Source organism: Emydura macquarii, unplaced genomic scaffold (assembly GCF_026122565.2).
Source record: "Emydura macquarii macquarii isolate MOO-44397 ecotype Brisbane River unplaced genomic scaffold, CSIRO-AGI_Emac_v2 contig_295, whole genome shotgun sequence".
Lineage (NCBI taxonomy): Eukaryota > Metazoa > Chordata > Testudines > Chelidae > Emydura > Emydura macquarii.
This window is the reverse complement of record NW_027130432.1, coordinates 1821064-1838339: the sequence shown is the minus strand read 5'-3', so window position 1 is coordinate 1838339 and position 17276 is coordinate 1821064. Positions and strand designations below refer to the sequence as shown.

The 17276-nt window shown below is 38.0% G+C and overlaps 1 protein-coding gene across 1 annotated transcript in view; it reads left to right on the top strand.

Annotated features, from left to right (window-relative positions):
- LOC137154521 (ATP-binding cassette sub-family C member 12-like) overlaps positions 1 to 17276 on the top strand; it is a 64850-nt gene that overhangs the window by 41632 nt on the left and 5942 nt on the right. The window contains exons 19-27 of the mRNA XM_067550239.1: positions 2213 to 2419; positions 3979 to 4205; positions 5594 to 5731; positions 7297 to 7483; positions 9457 to 9546; positions 9668 to 9857; positions 14970 to 15129; positions 16684 to 16762; positions 17114 to 17227. Of these exons, the coding sequence (XP_067406340.1) occupies positions 2213 to 2419; positions 3979 to 4205; positions 5594 to 5731; positions 7297 to 7483; positions 9457 to 9546; positions 9668 to 9857; positions 14970 to 15129; positions 16684 to 16762; positions 17114 to 17227 (1392 nt within the window). The remainder of the gene's footprint in view (positions 1 to 2212; positions 2420 to 3978; positions 4206 to 5593; positions 5732 to 7296; positions 7484 to 9456; positions 9547 to 9667; positions 9858 to 14969; positions 15130 to 16683; positions 16763 to 17113; positions 17228 to 17276) is intronic.

The window sequence follows — 17276 nt, the reverse complement described above, 5'->3', positions numbered from 1 at the left end:
AATCAAATTGATTGCATTGTATCATATACGCATTGAGGACATACTATTTGGGAATTCAAAGCTGTGTATATGATTGATTTACCGCTTCACATTTTTTCATAATGAATATAAATAAATGGACATGAATCGTGTACTAATTTGTGTTAATTTGGGTGCTCTATTGTACATGTTTTACTGAAACAAAAATAAGACCTAAATTTCCCATTATCATTAGATACAAATAATTTAGAGCTAAACTGTGCCTTCTCACCAGCTGAGGGGCGCTAGAGGCCCTGTATCTCAGAAGTACAATGCCTTCCTGGCAAACTAGTTGCACAGGATTGGGGAGAAGTCATTTTCAACATTCCTTTCTGGGGTCCAGCATTTTGCCCCTTCGCCAGGCAGCTGACTAGCAGAGCTAGCCAGTTCATGGACTCCCCACTTTACAAGCCCAGTTGCAAAAGACTGTTGGAGGGAAATGTTTCTTTTTTCTACTTGTCTCTGCAGCTATGTAAGGCTTAAACAAGTGTAAAAACTTGCTCCCTATGTAGTACTGCAAAAGTCCTTCATAGATGAACATGTTCCCTATCACTAAATAAATGATTATTAAACTAGCTGACAGTGACGAAACTTTAGGTTTTTGGGTTTTTTAACGATACAAAACCTAATATAAATGTAAATGAAAACAGCTTTTGTATAAGGTTCCAACATGCAGTGTTTATAACCCCAAAACTGTAATAAAAATAAATAATAATAATAATAGTACCTAGCTTTTATATAGCACATTTCATCAGTAGATCTCAAAATGCTCTACAAAGGAAGAAAGTATCATTTGTAGTTTTGTGTTAGTGCATCAGAACCATGAAGCATAATTTCCAGCAAAAAGGATCAATTTGTTTTCATTCTTCAAGCTAAAGAAAATGCAAAATATAAACAAATATCATTAATGGAGAAAACTAAAATTGGTTCTTAATCAATTAAGGTGTTATCATTAACAGGTTAAAATTTGTGTTTTTTTAATAGGGATGTTTCTGACAGTGTCCTTGAAAATATAAATAGATATTAATTTTTCCCCTCTTAAATTGACAATATTTAAGATACTTCAAAAGTAAGGAGCTAAAAGGCTTCTGATATCTGCAGTTGTTTTTTTAAGCAGGGATTAGGTGGACAAAATAAGGCAAAGGTAATTTTTTAAAGCTACAGTAGTGTTTTAAAATCTTGACTTTACTTTTCCTTATCTGATACACATTTCCATGGAAAAGGAAGAATCATTGTCTTTCTGGTAACTGCTTTGTCAATACAACTTCTATTTCCATAGACGTATACACAGGACTGGCAAAAATAAAGTCAGGTTTATAAACTACTGGCACTTAAAAACATACCATTACCTTATTTTGAAGAGTGAGAATAAGAACTCTGACTTCTAGATTGCAGTGGCTGGCTGTCTGTTGGTTTTAAAACCCAACTGCAGATTTCAGGAGGCAAAATTATTACATTTTATATAGCACCATAGATACACAATGGTACTTAACAAATCATATTACTAGTAACAAGTCTGTGGGACCTAGAAACATCACAGATGAAGCTCTACCCCATAATAATTTAAAATTTCATAACATAGAATGCAGATACTTCTCCAAAAGCACAAGACCCCACAACATCCAGAAAAGGAAACTCTGCTTTAACAGTTAGCTATGTAGGTCCTATGAAATACAATCGAGCAATTCTGATTCCATTTAGTGGAGGGACATCATGCGCACGTGCGCGCGAAAAGAGCCGAGATGTAGGCAAAACTGGAGTTGTCCACTGAAAATTATTTTTTATAAAACTTAAAAAAAGAGGAAGCTAGTGAAGGGATGCATGTAACATGGCCAGAAGACTACTGTTACAAACATTTGTAGGATTTCAAACTGGAAAATACTTTTCTTTGTAAAAAAGCAAGCAGTAATGTTGGGTGAGATTCAGAGTCATTATGGATGCATGAAATCAGTGGAGACAGCTTTGTGAGGATTTGCCTGTGTAAGGGCTCAAGGGAGATTCCAGTGCGGTATGGAGTTGACATACCACTGTACCTCTGACTCAGGCACAGGGAAAGTTCTTAGAGGAAAGTGGTATAGTTGGGGTATCTCCACACTTCAGCTGGCCAATCTTCCTTTATCCCTATCCATTTATCATGTTAATCAGTAAAAGTCTTCACATTTAAATCATTGTATTTTACATATTTGCTTTAAAGAGAAACTGCAGCTTCTTGAGTAATGAAACAGAATATCCCCCTTGTGACATGGGAAGCATCTCAGATAACCCCAGACTGCATTTTTACCAGTTAGTCTATGGAATGAGCATGGTGACCATGATTGTCCTAAGTATCATCAAAGGGTTTGTTTTCACAAAGACAACGTTAAAGGCTTCTTCAATATTACATGATAATGTATTTTATAAGGTATGGAAAATACATTGCTATTTATTATTATTTGGAGATATTTACTATAATAAGTTTATAAATGGATGGAGTACAGTTTTGTAGTTAGTGTTGATGCTGGGGTCACTGGTTCTGTTCCCAGTTCAGCTGCTGCCTTATTGTCTGACCTTAGAGCATACGAACATTTTATGCCTGTTTCTCTATTAAATTATGTCTGCTTCCTGCACAGAGTTGCCGTAAACTTTAAATTAACATTCACAAAGTGCTTAGAGCTTCTCAGATGAAAGACTATGTAAATACAAACTAATACTTCTTGTAAACTGGGCCTAAAATGACTGCTGGTGAGGGAAACTGTCAGCTCATCATGTCATCATGCATTATGCAATTGTATAGAAACACCATACAGATTTTCACCTTCCTCTGAAGCATCAGATATTAGTCTTTGCTGGAGGCCTTTCACTGGACAAAAAAGGCAATGGGTAAAATGTTCAAAAGTGCTTGAATGACATAGTTCAAATCCAACTGAAAATAACTCCAGCCACCGGAGTCTAAGAGCTAAAGGGTAGAATTTTCAAAAGCACCTAAATCCAACTTTCAGAAGTGACTTAGTCACTTGGGCCAGATTTACAAAGGTATTTAGATACCTAAAGATGTAGATAGTTGCCTAGTGGGCTTTTCAAAAGTGCCTATGTGGTTGGGCACCTAACCTGCTTAGATGCTTTTGTAAAGTCTAACTTTAAATAAGAGAGCAGTCCTACCAAATTCAATGGAACTACTCACCTGCACTGAGAGGCAAAGTGGGTGAGTTAATATCTTTTATTGGATCAACTTCTGTTGGTGAAACAGACAAGTTTTCTAGCTTACACAGAGCTCTTCTTACCTGAAAAAAAGCTCTGTGTAACTTGAAAGCTTGTCTATAACAAAGGGTATGATTCTGTCACGGAGGTCATGGATTCTCCATGACTTCTTCTTGGGCAGGGCTGAAGCAGCTGTCAGCCCTGGGGCTGCCAGAGCCTGGCGGGGCTCCCCAAACAGCTGATCAGCAGTGGCTGCCTGAGGTACCTCTATACAGTTGATCGGCAGCAACCACCCCAGGGGCCTCTTGAATAGCTGATCAGCAGTCAGCCCCCTGGGCTCCAAAAGCAGTAGGCCCAGCCCACCAGAGTGGCTGCTTGGGACTGGGGCTGAAGCAGAGCCATCAGCCCCGGCTACAGAAAAAGCAGTGAGACTGGAGCAGCTGCAAGCCCCAGCAGTGCTCTGTTTGTCCCCCCTGCCCTATTTTTAGTAAAAGTCAGGGACATGTCATGGCTTCCGTGAATTTTTATTGCCCACGACCTGTCCCTGACTTTTACTAAAAATACCTGTGACAGAATCATGACAACTGGAGATAAGATCTTAAGAAATATGTATTCTACTTTCAAAGGCTGCTGCACAAACACTATCTGATGTAAAAGCTATAGATTTTTTTGCTGTTTCTGTTTAAATTTTAACAAAGATTATACTAGTATGTACTTCACCACACAAACTCTGAATACTGTAAAAGACTGTCATCTGATTCTGCTATTTCCCTTTATCCACAGATCTTACTGAGTCCAATGAGTTTCTTTGATACAACTCCCACTGGCAGGCTAATGAACCGTTTTTCTAAGGATATGGATGAATTGGATGTGAGACTTCCATTTCATGCAGAGAATTTTTTGCAGCAGTTTTTTATGGTGTTCTTTATTCTAATCATAATAGCCATTGTGTTTCCTTTCCTCCTAATTGCAGTTGCTCTCATAGCTACAATTTTTGTTCTTCTCTTTCAGTAAGTCGATGTGCTAGTTCTTTAAGGACTATTTTAAGAATTTTTATTACTTTTGTGGTCAAACCAGTAGAAATTGTAGTTCTTAGGTGCATTTCTTGTTGTTGAACTTCAGTTGCAAAATATTATAAATTCTTTTCTAAAAGTTTACTGGACAGTGAGAACTACAGGAACCAGTATCTCATAGAGTAGGCACAGCCAGTGGAGACTGGGAAGCTGTCAAATATTTTCTGCCTGCTAGATGAAGGGGTAAATTCAGTCTTTGTTTATATTGTCTTCTGCCAATATAATCGAGGGCCCTTGATCTGTCCAAAATGATGGTACAGAGGCACATGTCATCCATAACCTTGCCTCCACCTACAGTCAGGAACAAAGCCACAAAAATAGGCCAGGCTGGCAGGGAAGGGTATAGCCAAGATATCCTGAAATGCATTGATTCATCCATGCTAGGTAGCCATGGGGAAACTATGGAACTGTGATTGCAGTTTAAAACCACAGTCCCACAGTGGAAGCACCAAGCCACAGAGCCCTGCTGTTCATATGGAGGATGGGTGTTCAGTGGGATGCTGCTGCTTAGGCTCCTCTTCCCATACATGCTTTCTGGCCACATTACTGGTACTTTTCTCAAGTGGCTCTCATCCCCTCTGCAAGCAGAGTGGATAATTTTACTCTTTCAGTTTTCAAAATCTACTGTCATACTTCAGTACTCATAATGCATTAGTAATGAAAGAATATGATATACATGAAGGGCTAGATTATGCCTGGCTTCTCACTAGGGGCAGACAGGATACACATGCCAAGATTTTCAAAAGTGACTAGTGACTTTGAGTGCCCAATATGAGATACCTAGAAAGGACCTGACTTTCATAAATCACTAACCATCCAAGTCCCTTTAAAGTATCTCAAATTGGGCACCCAAAAATGGAAACAGAAGGCACCCACAATTTCTACTCTCTTTTGAGAATTTAGACAAAGGAACTTTCCCTCTCTTTGCACCTCTGGGCCAGGGCCAGACCCAGCTGCTGTTCCTGGGCTTAGGGACTGCTCCCCATTTGCCTCAGGGGACATAAGATACTCCAAAGGAAGCAAGAAGGAGAAGGTAAGGCCATGGTTTTGACTTTCTCTACACTGTCCAGCTAAGCTAAGCTGACTGGGCACAAAGTGGAGCATAGTACAATATGTGAACTCCCTCTGCATACTTAGGAGCTCCAGGTAAGGCTGTGAAGTGCAATTCCTCCTTGCAGGGCAGTGCTGCTCCCAGTTTCCCCAGTGCAAGCCATTTGACATTCCAGTTCAGACTACTAGCTACAGCTGTAGGACAGTGATGTATACCATTGGCATACTAACATATAAAACATGAACAATATAATTTTGCTTTTATATTGTTGCAGAATTTTTCAGAGAGCCATCAGAGAACTAAAAAGAATGGAAAACATCAGCAGATCTCCATGGTTCTCACATATTACTTCTTCTGTGCAAGGCCTCAGTGTAATTCATGCCTATAATAAAAAAGAAGACTATATCAACCAGTAAGCTGCATACATTACAACTACATCTTCTTTGTTTTGTTTGTCATTCCGATATGGACAAATAATGCTGCATTGTTATTCTTTAGTTGATTGTGGATACTGTGGCCTTATACATGCAGTAACATTGATGAAACCATTGTGTTATCACAATATAGAACAGCAAAGATCCTGCGGTTTTTTATTTTCATAATATGAGAACCCATGACGATTCTCCTAGTTTGTACCATGGACTCTCAGAAAAGTTTCACAAACAGCAATATATGTCCTAACTTTCTATGTCCACTTTTAAAACAAACACTGGTTTGTTTGTTCTTTTACTTTCTGAGTTTTAAACAGTTTATAGGATTTGAATTAAAAGCCAAGAGGCAATGAGCTCTCACTGATGGGTTTTCAGAGTGATACACACACACACATACAGACCCTTAGGGTTTGATTTGTGATGTCTCATGAATTGGACCATGTCAGATCTATTCTCCAGAACTGACAATGAACCCTGCTAGTTTGCTTGAAGGTTCAGATCCCATAGCCCCTGAAATTCCAAAGGGAAGCTTCTACTTTCACTATGTGTCTCCTGCTCTTATCTTACATGTTTTCTCAGTGATTGGTGACCTGTTGTCTCCAGGAGTCTAGTGACTCCTTCCCTGAGGTCCTTAGGAAGCACTGTGTACCTTCTCCCTTTTAGGTTCTAAAAGAATAAATCCAATGGCTCCTTTAGCTCATAACAGTCTATCAAAGTAGACTGTCACTTTCACTGTCTCCTCTCCATCTGTCCATCCTGTTAATGGCTTGGCTATCTCTGGTCCTTACTTAAGGGTACAAGGACAATCAGTCCCTGCACTTGGGAGAACACAGGGACTGCCTATGCGTCCCCTCCAGGGAGATAACCATTTCAAAGGGAGCAGGAAGAAGACAGTGCCAAGGAGCAGCTTGGACATTCCCTTTGTCTCTGGGAATTGGAAAATGGATCGTGTCTCCATGGATCTGACTACACTGGAAAACTACATCTTATTAAAACACAGGTTAACTAATACAACATTAAACACAATGTAGCACTGATCATATACAAGAACTATTGTGTTTAACATCATGTCATGTGGTCTTTGAGGTTAACCGTGACAGTTCTTGTCCGTATTAAAGTTCTGATTTTTATTTATACTGATGGCTCTTTACACTGCATAAATTACAGTTACTCTTACTTTAAGGCCCCTTTTACTCCCAGACTTCCAAAATCTGTACATGGTTTGGCCCTAACAGTATTTGTGGGTCTTGTCCAGATACAGTAGAGATACCATGATTGTTTCTGGTCCTGAGGGTGGGATTATGGAAGCCTCTTTAGAAAAATGTTGCAATATAAATCAATTCCTGACAAACTCATACAAAGCTCTGGTATCTCCTGTTTTACTCAACTGTGTTTGCATAATATTTTAAGTAAGTAGAATAAAACATGCATGAAGGCTATAATAAAAATACCTACATCACGACTCACTACAAGGAATGGAACTTGCGTTCACATGTTAAAACATCTTTTAGATTATCAACAGTGTTCATCTGTATTTTCATTTCAGGTTTAAAATACTAAATGATGAAAACTGCAGCCATTTTCTGTTGTTTAATTGTGCACTACGCTGGTTTGCAGTTAGAACGGATATCCTCATGACTTTGGTAACCTTCATTGTGGCATTATTTGTTACTTTGAGCCCTTCTTTTATTAGTACTGCAGCAAAAGGCTTGGCTTTGTCCTATATCATCCAGGTAAAAATAAATGTTTGGTATCTTGAGTTAACTTTTGTTATGTTAGTGCATATACATTTCCTGTTCTAGGCACTCTTTATCCTAAAATGCAGTTTAAGTATTATATTTACTTGAAGCCAGATTCTACCACCCTTACTCAGACTGGGTAGTACTTTAGTCTGCAAGTAGCTGCACTGGATTTTGAAATCGATGGATCAAGGTATTAGCAAATGTGAAAAAAAGGGCAGAACTGAAAACACGGAGATAAAAGACAGTCCACATTTTGTAGAGAGTTGAGATTCAAGTTGTACACATAGCTAATTTATGTAATTGAGTTACCTCATTCTCATTTCACCGCACCTTACTTTCTATTGTTTAATACTAATTTTTAATATCTTATTTTAACTTAGATTGCTAACATTTCAAGCCAGGGAGTGTGTCTTCCTATGTGTTTGTATAGAATCAAGCACAGTGTGCACCTGTTCCTGACTAGGGCCTTCATGTGCTACTGCAATATATGTACAAATGTTTCCAAAGCACTGTGTTTAGTATAGGAATGTTAAATATCCCTTAGTTTTATATAGAATTTACAACAGGAAATAATACCTACCTTATTGCAAAGCACAGAAAGGAATGGGAGTTGTTTATTTTTTAATAGTAAATTAAAATAAATGCTATTTTCTTCTTTAAAAAAAATAACAATAAACCATCCCTATTCTTATATAGTTAGTGTAGTGTTGTTTTCTTTCATAATCTTTCTACTTTCAGTAAAGTAATAGAAATATTTCCAGTCACAATGAATCTCTTAGAAGCAACAAGAAGTTTCTGCATTTTTACCTTAAACTTTTGACACCCCAGCCCACTACTCTTGTTCATGACATTTAAAGCATTTACCTCTATTTAAAGTTGGTGTGAAATGAATACACATGCCCAATGGCTTTTACTGCTGGATTAATGATGTGTTGCTAAAATATATTTTAAATGTTAAACATTAATATGAAAAATGTAGATATTTAAAAATATATATTATTTATTCCTAAATGTGAGGTAGTTAAGATATCATGGAAAACATAAATATATTTTTAATACATTTCATTGACTACGGAATATCTCCTAATAGAAAGCAGAGAGGCCAGAAAAACACAGGACCCTCATGTCAAACTGTGAAAGATATTTTTTCAGTTGCTGCAGTATGGCAGTCTCCACAGGCAGTTGTAATAGCTTTGAAATCACTTTGGGGTCTATTATTGAGCTGCGCTGGTGATTAGCTTGTGTGCTGTTTCATTCTCCTAAGCACTCTTTTACATTAATTATGCACTTTTCTTTCCTCACTAGAGATACTGTAGATACACCTGAATAGAAGATTACTTCCCACAATGCACTGGGCTAAATTCCAAAGCTGTACCCTGTCATATGGTGACACATACTTTTTCAAACTTCTACACAAGGACTTAGACATACAAGGCCTATTTGAGAGGGAAAAACTCCTAGCATGCAGTTTTGTATGAAGATTTTATACTTCTCAAAAGGAATGGAGAGTTGGCACAGCTGTGGGCTAGATTGTACCTATTAGCCTTGCATTGGAGAGGGGATGGAAGGACTACACCTCAGCAAGACCCCCACATAGAATACTGGCTGAATAAACAAACATATTAGATACACGTTTTTACTCCTATCTTTTGAAGGTCAGATTGTAAGGGACTGATTTTCAAAGCCACAAAGGGCAATTAAGCACTCAAATCAAACTGAAAATCAATGGGAGTTGAATGGCTAACTCTCCTTTGTGCCTTTGAAAGTCATACCTTAAATGACCATTATTATATGCATCACTTATTAAACAGAAAGAGATTTCCTATGAAGCTCTCGACGATGTTCAGAAGAGTTCAGTAAGCTGATATAAATATTAATGAGTCTGTTATTGTTTTGGGCCTTTTTCTTGCAAAAACTTTTGACAAATGCTCAACTTTACACTTTTTTTTTTTTTTTTTAAATAGTTGAGTGGACTTCTCCAAGTATGTGTAAGAACAGGGACTGAGACAGAAGCTAAATTTATTTCTGTTGAACAAATACAAGAATATGTCTTGGTAAGAAATACATCTAAATGGGGCATTAAGACGATTATGTGTGTCAATATTGCTGAAATCTTTAACTGTCACTTAATGAATTTGGGAATCAATTAAATGTTCCCCCCCCCCCTCCTCTGAGACATGTGTTCCTGAGTCCTCTCAGCATGCAGATATAATGAACTGTCCTGAAGGCTGGCCAGATCGAGGGGACATCACATTTAAAGATTACCAGATGAAATACAGAGACAATAGTCCTGTGGTTCTAGATGGCTTAAATATGAGCATTCATGGTGGAGAAACAATTGGTATTGTTGGAAGAACAGGCTCTGGTGAGATATACCATTTTATCTTTTTTCTCCTGATTTCTCTCTCATCCTCACCGCAGGCTAGCTAATTACACATGTTTGATAGTTCACTGTTTATTCTGAAGTCAGTTTATCTGTAAATTGTGACTTTACATTAAAAGGACTCTGCTCTGCCATTAAGCAACGTCCCTGCATTAAGGGCAGCTCAGTCACACTGCCCCACAAGGAACTCGGGGAGAGTGTGTACAAAAGCTCAAGGAAGCATAAAAGGACCATTGTTCCCCTATTAATAAGCAGGAGCTGGTCAGAAACATGTACTTAAAATTTGTGGTGGAGTTTTTTTTGTTTGTTTAATAAAAATATAGGATTTGTAAAAAAATTCATGTGTTTAGAAAAACATGTCGATTTTGATGAAAATTCCCACAGGAAGCTTTTTTTTATATGAAGTTTTTCATTTTAGAAAACTTTGAAATTTCATGTCAGAACTTCATATTTTCATTTCCAACTTCATTATGGGTTTTTTCATTTGTATATTTATTATTTTTAAAGGACTTCATGACATGTCAGCAGCAGTGCATAATATACACTACAGCAATTATCATGTCATAATATGACATAAGTTGAACTAGTCTATTTTACTTTATTTTTAAAATCATTAAAAGAGTTTGTGTTGTGTCAGTGTCAAACTGTTTCATTACAACACAAACAGGAGACACTTTGATCTAGAAAAGATAAGATTTCTATCAGTACAAAGTAGCAGCTGCCCTTAATGATTTTTAAAAAATAAAATGAAATATTTCAACTATTATGTCATGAGATGTCATGTATTAGTTTTATATTAGTTCATATATAAAGATGAAGAACTCAGAATTCCAAAGAAAAATTTGAAATTCCAAAACAATTTTCTAACCATGTATTTTTTTGGAAATTCCATTTTGCAAGAAATTTTGAAAGTATTTGTTTACATTTTGATTTGGAAGGCAAACAAAATTTTGAAAAGTTTCAATTTCTTACAAAATGAGAATTCTGATTTTTAACTAGCTCTATTCACATACATAAGAATTTCCATATCAGATCAGACCAATGGTCTGCATAATCCAGTATTCTGTCTCTGAGAGGTCAGTCCCAGAGGCTTCTTCAATAGTGGGACAGAGACTGGGGAAGACACTGTCAATTCAGCCAATTGTGAAAACCATTGTCCTAACCTGCCCCATTTTTAATGCAATTACAGTTCAATACACCGTAACAGGCTAAATCACACTCTTGTCAATAGCTAGCAAAACATGTAGAAATTGTGGTTTTCCATAAATACCTCCAAAATCTTTATTTACTCACTGTATATTGAATGTTTCAGCAAAAGGCTCAGACAGCTAGCTGTACGTTAGATTAATGATGGTGAACTAACATTGACTGAATAGTGGTCAATTTTAGCATTTTTTTATTCCATTAATGCTGCCTATTAGGAGTAAAAAGCTTCTGATAGCTTTCACCAAAATTTCCAGTGGGCAGGCATCCTCATCACAAAAGCATTCCTCGGACCTGAGCGAGAGGAGATGGCTTCTTCAGTTCCGTGTTCTGCTTCCTCTTCATCTGAAAAAAGGAGAAGAGCAGAGGAGATTGTTAGCCTTTTCCTGGATCCGTTTAGCCTTTTCTTCCTAGAACTCCTACAGAGCTCCAAGTCAGAGCTTTCTCACCTTCTATTGCTCTTCACCCTCCAGTTCTGTTGATGTCTTCTGTGAGGTCCATAGCAGATCTGAGGTTAGATCCTCAGGTCGATGAGGACAGAGGAAGAATTAAAAGACCTGATTCATCCAAGTTTATGCCTCCTCAGTCTGAGTTTCCCCACTTCAATATTGTTCTGCCCTCCCATGGGCATCTTCCCAGATCCCAGCTATTGGGCGACTGGCAATCCTGGGTGCTGTGACCTTCATGGATTCCACAACAGAACTTTTTGAATCATCCTTCTTATAGATGGAGAGGTGATGTTTCATCAGATAAGGGTCCAGTAACTGAGCAACCCTTGGATCTGGTTCCACTAGATCTGTCTGCAGCTCAGATAGTTGTGCCTGACACACTTTCTACAGAGGAAGATGCGAGCTACCTCCTCTTTTTCAACAACAGCAGATGGATACAGACTTTGATGTGACTTGTCGCCTGATGATGCTTCTGCATCATCTCCTTCTGAGCATGCTTTGCAGTTTCATGACCTGGTGGACCACAGTGCATCCACACTGAACTTACCTTCTGTGGCTGTGGAGGAAACCTCCCATCCAGCATTTCCCATTCTTGGAGCTGCCTCCAGGAATAGGATGTAGTTGCTAATATTGGATGTTCACCTACAGCCTGCTAGAACTGTTTGGGCAATTCCTGCTTCCTGTCACTGTATTTCTGAAAAAGCAAATAATTGTATGAGATACCCCATGACTTGGGGTTTTCTTACTGTCACACTCACCCTCTGCCTAATTCACTGGTAGTGGTTGCTTCCAGTAATAAGCAGGGTCTGGTTAGGCCCATTAGACTCCTGACAGAGAGGGGAAGAAAGTTTTTTTTACTTCCTCTTCTCATGCTATTAGGATGGCTAATTACCAGGTGGTTGTGATCAGTGACCAGTTCCAGCTATGGAAAAATATGGCTCTGTTTGCTCAGGCTTTACCAGACAATAAGAGAAAGCTGGCAAATGTTATTTTGATGAAGGGACAAAATGTGACGCATGATCTCAGGGCCTCATCACATGCTTCTGACTCCTCCACTAGAGCACTGGCATCTGCAGTTACTTTAAGGAGACTTTCTTGGCTTTGTTCCTCTTCATTAGCTGTGGATACCAGAATTAAAGTGGAAGATCTTACTTTTGAGAGGGATGCTCTCTTCAGCAATAAGACCAATGAATTGTTGGAAAAATTCAAAGATAGTAAATCCCCTGCACATTCACTGGATCTTTATCCCTTGGTCAGAAAGAGACCACCCACTCCATCTTTCTCAAATCACAGATGTCAGCAACAGCATCAGCAAACTTCATCTTCATCTCAGAGCAAGAAGTCGTCTTTCAGACACAGATCTAAGATAAAACAACCTGCTCCCTCCTTTTTACCTTCCTCAAACACCAGGCCTTAGATTGATGTAAAATCAACAGTCACAAACCAATAAGTGACACTCTCTCCCTTCTTTTATTTGGAGACAGGTTAGCCATTTTCATCAACAATTGGAGGCTTATTATATCAGACAAATGGGCTCTAGAAATCACAGAGGAGGGCTATGCCATACAACTCGAAAAACTACCCTCTTTCAATTCTTCCTATGCTTCCCTTTACAGAGAACTGTCTCATGAGGTTATGAATCTATCAGAGGTTCAAAAATTGCTTCTGCTAGTTGTTGTCAAAGAGGTACCCAGACATCTTTGGTGTCATGCGGTTTTATTTAAGATACTTCCTGGTACAGAAAAAAGATGGGGAATTTTGTTCATTTTAGATCTGAGAAGACTGTACAAGTACATTTGGAAATTCTGGTTTCTAATGTTATCCATGGCTTCCATAATCTCCTAGCTTTTAATTATGGATTGGGTCACAGCTCTTGATTTAATGGATGCATATTTTCATATTTCAATCCATCTGAGCCATCAGCAGAACCTTTGTTTTGTTGTGGCCCCGCAGTATTTCCTGTACAAGGTCCTGCTGTTTGGCCTTTCTGCAGTACCAAGAGTCTTTACAAACTGAAGTTTTCTCTGTAGTAGCAGCGCATTTAAGCTTATGTTTGTTTACCTATATTTGGACAACTGGCTGCTGAAGTCTTCTTTGTGTGAGGACTTGATACTTCATATTAACTCCACAATATCTCTACTTATGGAGCCTGAACTGTTTCTCAACATCAAAAAGTCTTCTCTGATGGCAGTTCCACAGTTTACTATTTTTCATACAGACACGGTGGTTCTTAGACTGACCCCAAGTTTCTACCAAAAATAGTATCTGAATTTCACTTCAAACTATTAATTTGTTTTCCCTAATTTTTCCCCCTAAGCCACATGCTAATAAAGGGGAATCAGTGTTACATACTTTAGATGCTAGGTAGATTCTGGCATATTATTTAAATAGAATAAAGTTTCAGAAAGTCATCTAGATTATTGGTCTCTTATGCTAAGAATAATATGGGTAGTAGTGTATTTATTCAGACTATTTCCAGATCAGTAAACAATGTATCTATGAATGTTATAAATTAGTGGCAGTTCCTGTACCTTGAACTGGGAAGTCTCATTCTACTAAAGCAGTGGTAGCATCTTTTGTATGCCTTAAACATATTCCTAATGAGGAAATCTGTTAGGCTGCTACTTGGAAGTCAGTACCCAAAATTATGCTTTGGATTTTGCTTCAAGAGCAGATGCCAGAGTTAGTAGAGCCGTGCTTCAATCATTATTTGATTAGGACTCTGTTCCTTCCTCCTGATATTTTAGCACTGCCTGCCAAACTACCTGTAAGTATGAATAAGCAGAACCACTTGAAGAAGTGAAGGTTGGTTACTTCTTCAAGACAATTCTGCATATTCACACCATAACTCTGTTATAAGTAAGTTACCTTCCCCTCTTTCTCAGAGTCTTATCTTGGTTATCTGGGCTAGTGGTGGAAGGAACTGAGGTGGTAGGGGGCACACCACCACCTTATATAGCCTACCATTAGAATGTTTGAGGATGCTGAGACAGTGGCACATGTGCACTCTAATCAACATTACTTGGAGAAGGTTCTACCATTAGGCACCACCAGGTGGTGCAATACCCACAAGAGGGAATACACAGAGTTCTCTCAAAGAACTCTGGTTACAAGTAAGTAACCTTCATTTATAATTAACATTATTGACAAACTTGTTAACACATTCAGCATAGCGCCCAAAATGAACAAATATGGACTTATTTCTCATCCTCAACATGATCACTTCGAATAAGTGTTGAGACACATTGAAGAGATACAGACAACTAAATTTTAGCAACTTGCACTGCTGCAAACTGTGCTATAACTGATTTGTGAATAAAATAGAGGAGTTCAGATGACGCATACATCAAATCTGGAACTTTCCAGCTAGACTAAAATGCACTTTACATTGTTGTTTACAAAAGACAAAGTTTATCTGAATAATTTTTTTTATCCCCTACAGGAAAATCATCATTAGGAGTTGCATTGTTTCGACTAGTAGAACCAACTTCTGGTACTATTCTAATTGACCATGTTGATATCTGTACTATTAATTTGGAACATCTAAGAACAAAGCTTTCTGTTATTCCTCAAGATCCTGTTCTGTTTGTAGGTACAGTAAGGTAGTTGTTCTTAAAATTGTAAATTAACTTTTGTTGTTAAGTGAAATCTCATTAAATCATAATCAAGGGGTTCTGGTTTATGTTACAACTGATTATTAATAAGCATTACAGTAGCACTGAGAAGCCCTGAGTCCTGAACCCCATTATGCTATACATACACATAGTAAGAAACTTACAGTATAAACAGGCAAAACAAAGACAAAGGTGGGATAAATGAAGTATTATTGTCCCCATTTTACTGGTGGGGAATTGGGATGCAAGTAGGTTAAGGGTGTGTTTACACAGCAGTTGAGAGGTGCGATTCCCTACACAAGAAGCAATGCAGGTTGTAACGTTGCTCTAGCTAGCACCTAAAAATAGCAGTATTGCTACAGCAGCATGGGCGGCGACTCAGCCTAGCCACCCAAGTCCTTACCCAGGAGCTGGGGCAGGGGTGGGGAACTGTACTCTGGCAAGCTGCTGCACCCATATTTAGGTGCCAGCTCAAGCAGAACTAGTGCATATATGTCTACCCATGCAGGGAACCACACCTCTCAGTCACTAGGATACATCCTAAGTGACTTGCCCAAGGTTACACAGGAAGTTGGTGATGGACCTGGGAATTGAACCCATATCACCTGTGTCCAAGTCCAGAAATCCTCTCTGAATCAAATGTTTGAAAATATAGAGTTTAATAAAACATATACAGAGCATCTGAAATTTCACAGTTTACCAATATTGAAAATTGTTTGTGAATGGGAGGGCACTAACCTCTAAAAATCAAACATCTTCATGGGAGCAGAATTCAATATGTCTCAGATATGGCAGCTTGAACAGCCTTGATCTCAAGCTTAATGGGGCCAAAGCTGAGCTCATTCTCCTTCTTTCCAGACCATCTCCACTACCTCCATTCCTCATAAAACTTGATGCTACGACTCTCCCTTGCCCCCGTCCTATTTTTCCAAAATGTTGCTGCCAAAAGTAATCTTCCGGGCTGTCACTTCAACCATATCATCTTCTTCTTTGAATTACTTTCCTGGCTTTCCATTGTGCTGTTCTTCATGCTCACCTTCTTGTACTTGCCTTCATAGCCTTGTGTCATACAGTGCTTGCCTACATCTTCAACCAGGTCTCCACTCAGCCTTCATAACACCTTCATCTTCTTTCATAAGACCCTCCGGGCAATCTTTCATGCTTCTCTTTAGTGTTGGAATGTGCTGCCCAAACCTGTTCATCAATGTACTTTAAATTCTTCATAAAATCCTCACTTGGATGAGAAGAGAAGGAGTTAGATCATATTAGCAGTATCATTGAAAGCCTGAATATAGCTACTGTATTTTTAAAATATGGAATAATCATGAATCCAGAAGTAACAAAATCCAGAAATAGAACAGACCCATTTTCCCTGAAACTAGCTCAGAATACAGGAAAACAATGTATGAAAAACTATTGAAAACAAGAATTATAAAAATTAAAGTTACTTATTATTATGTTACTTATTTATGTTTAAAATAATTTGTTGTACTGCATTGTGTTTTTTGTTTTTTTTAAATTATTTTAATTTTTGTCTGTTAGATACAACCTAGATCCTTTTGATAACTACGCAGATGATCAGATCTGGCAAGCTCTGGAAAGAACATTTATGAAAGAGACTGTATGGTTTTTGGGTTTTGTGTCATAATTCATTTTCTGATAAAGATAATAAATGTAACAAACAATAAATAATGACTTTCCTACATATCATTTATCATGATACATTGTTATGGCACTAATAATAGTGAGGCATTAATATGTAATCTCATTAGTTGTGAATAATTAATGTCTACTTACTGCATTGCTTCCCTTTTGATTTTATAATGGCAGAATGTTTGTTATGTGAAATATACAACATTCTTTAAAGGTCATTAAATATAACGTCCTGATAAATGTCTGACAGTACATACACAATCAGTATATATTATTGCATAATATGTATCATCATTGTGGCTTTTTCTTTGTATTCTAGATATTGAAAATCCCAGGAAAATTACAAGCCGAAGTTGTTGAAAATGGAGAAAACTTCTCAGTAGGGGAACGACAGCTGCTTTGTATGGCAAGAGCACTCCTTCGAAATTCAAAAGTAAGTAACGGGAGAGATTCTGATACTTCCAGAAGTGGTCCTCAATACA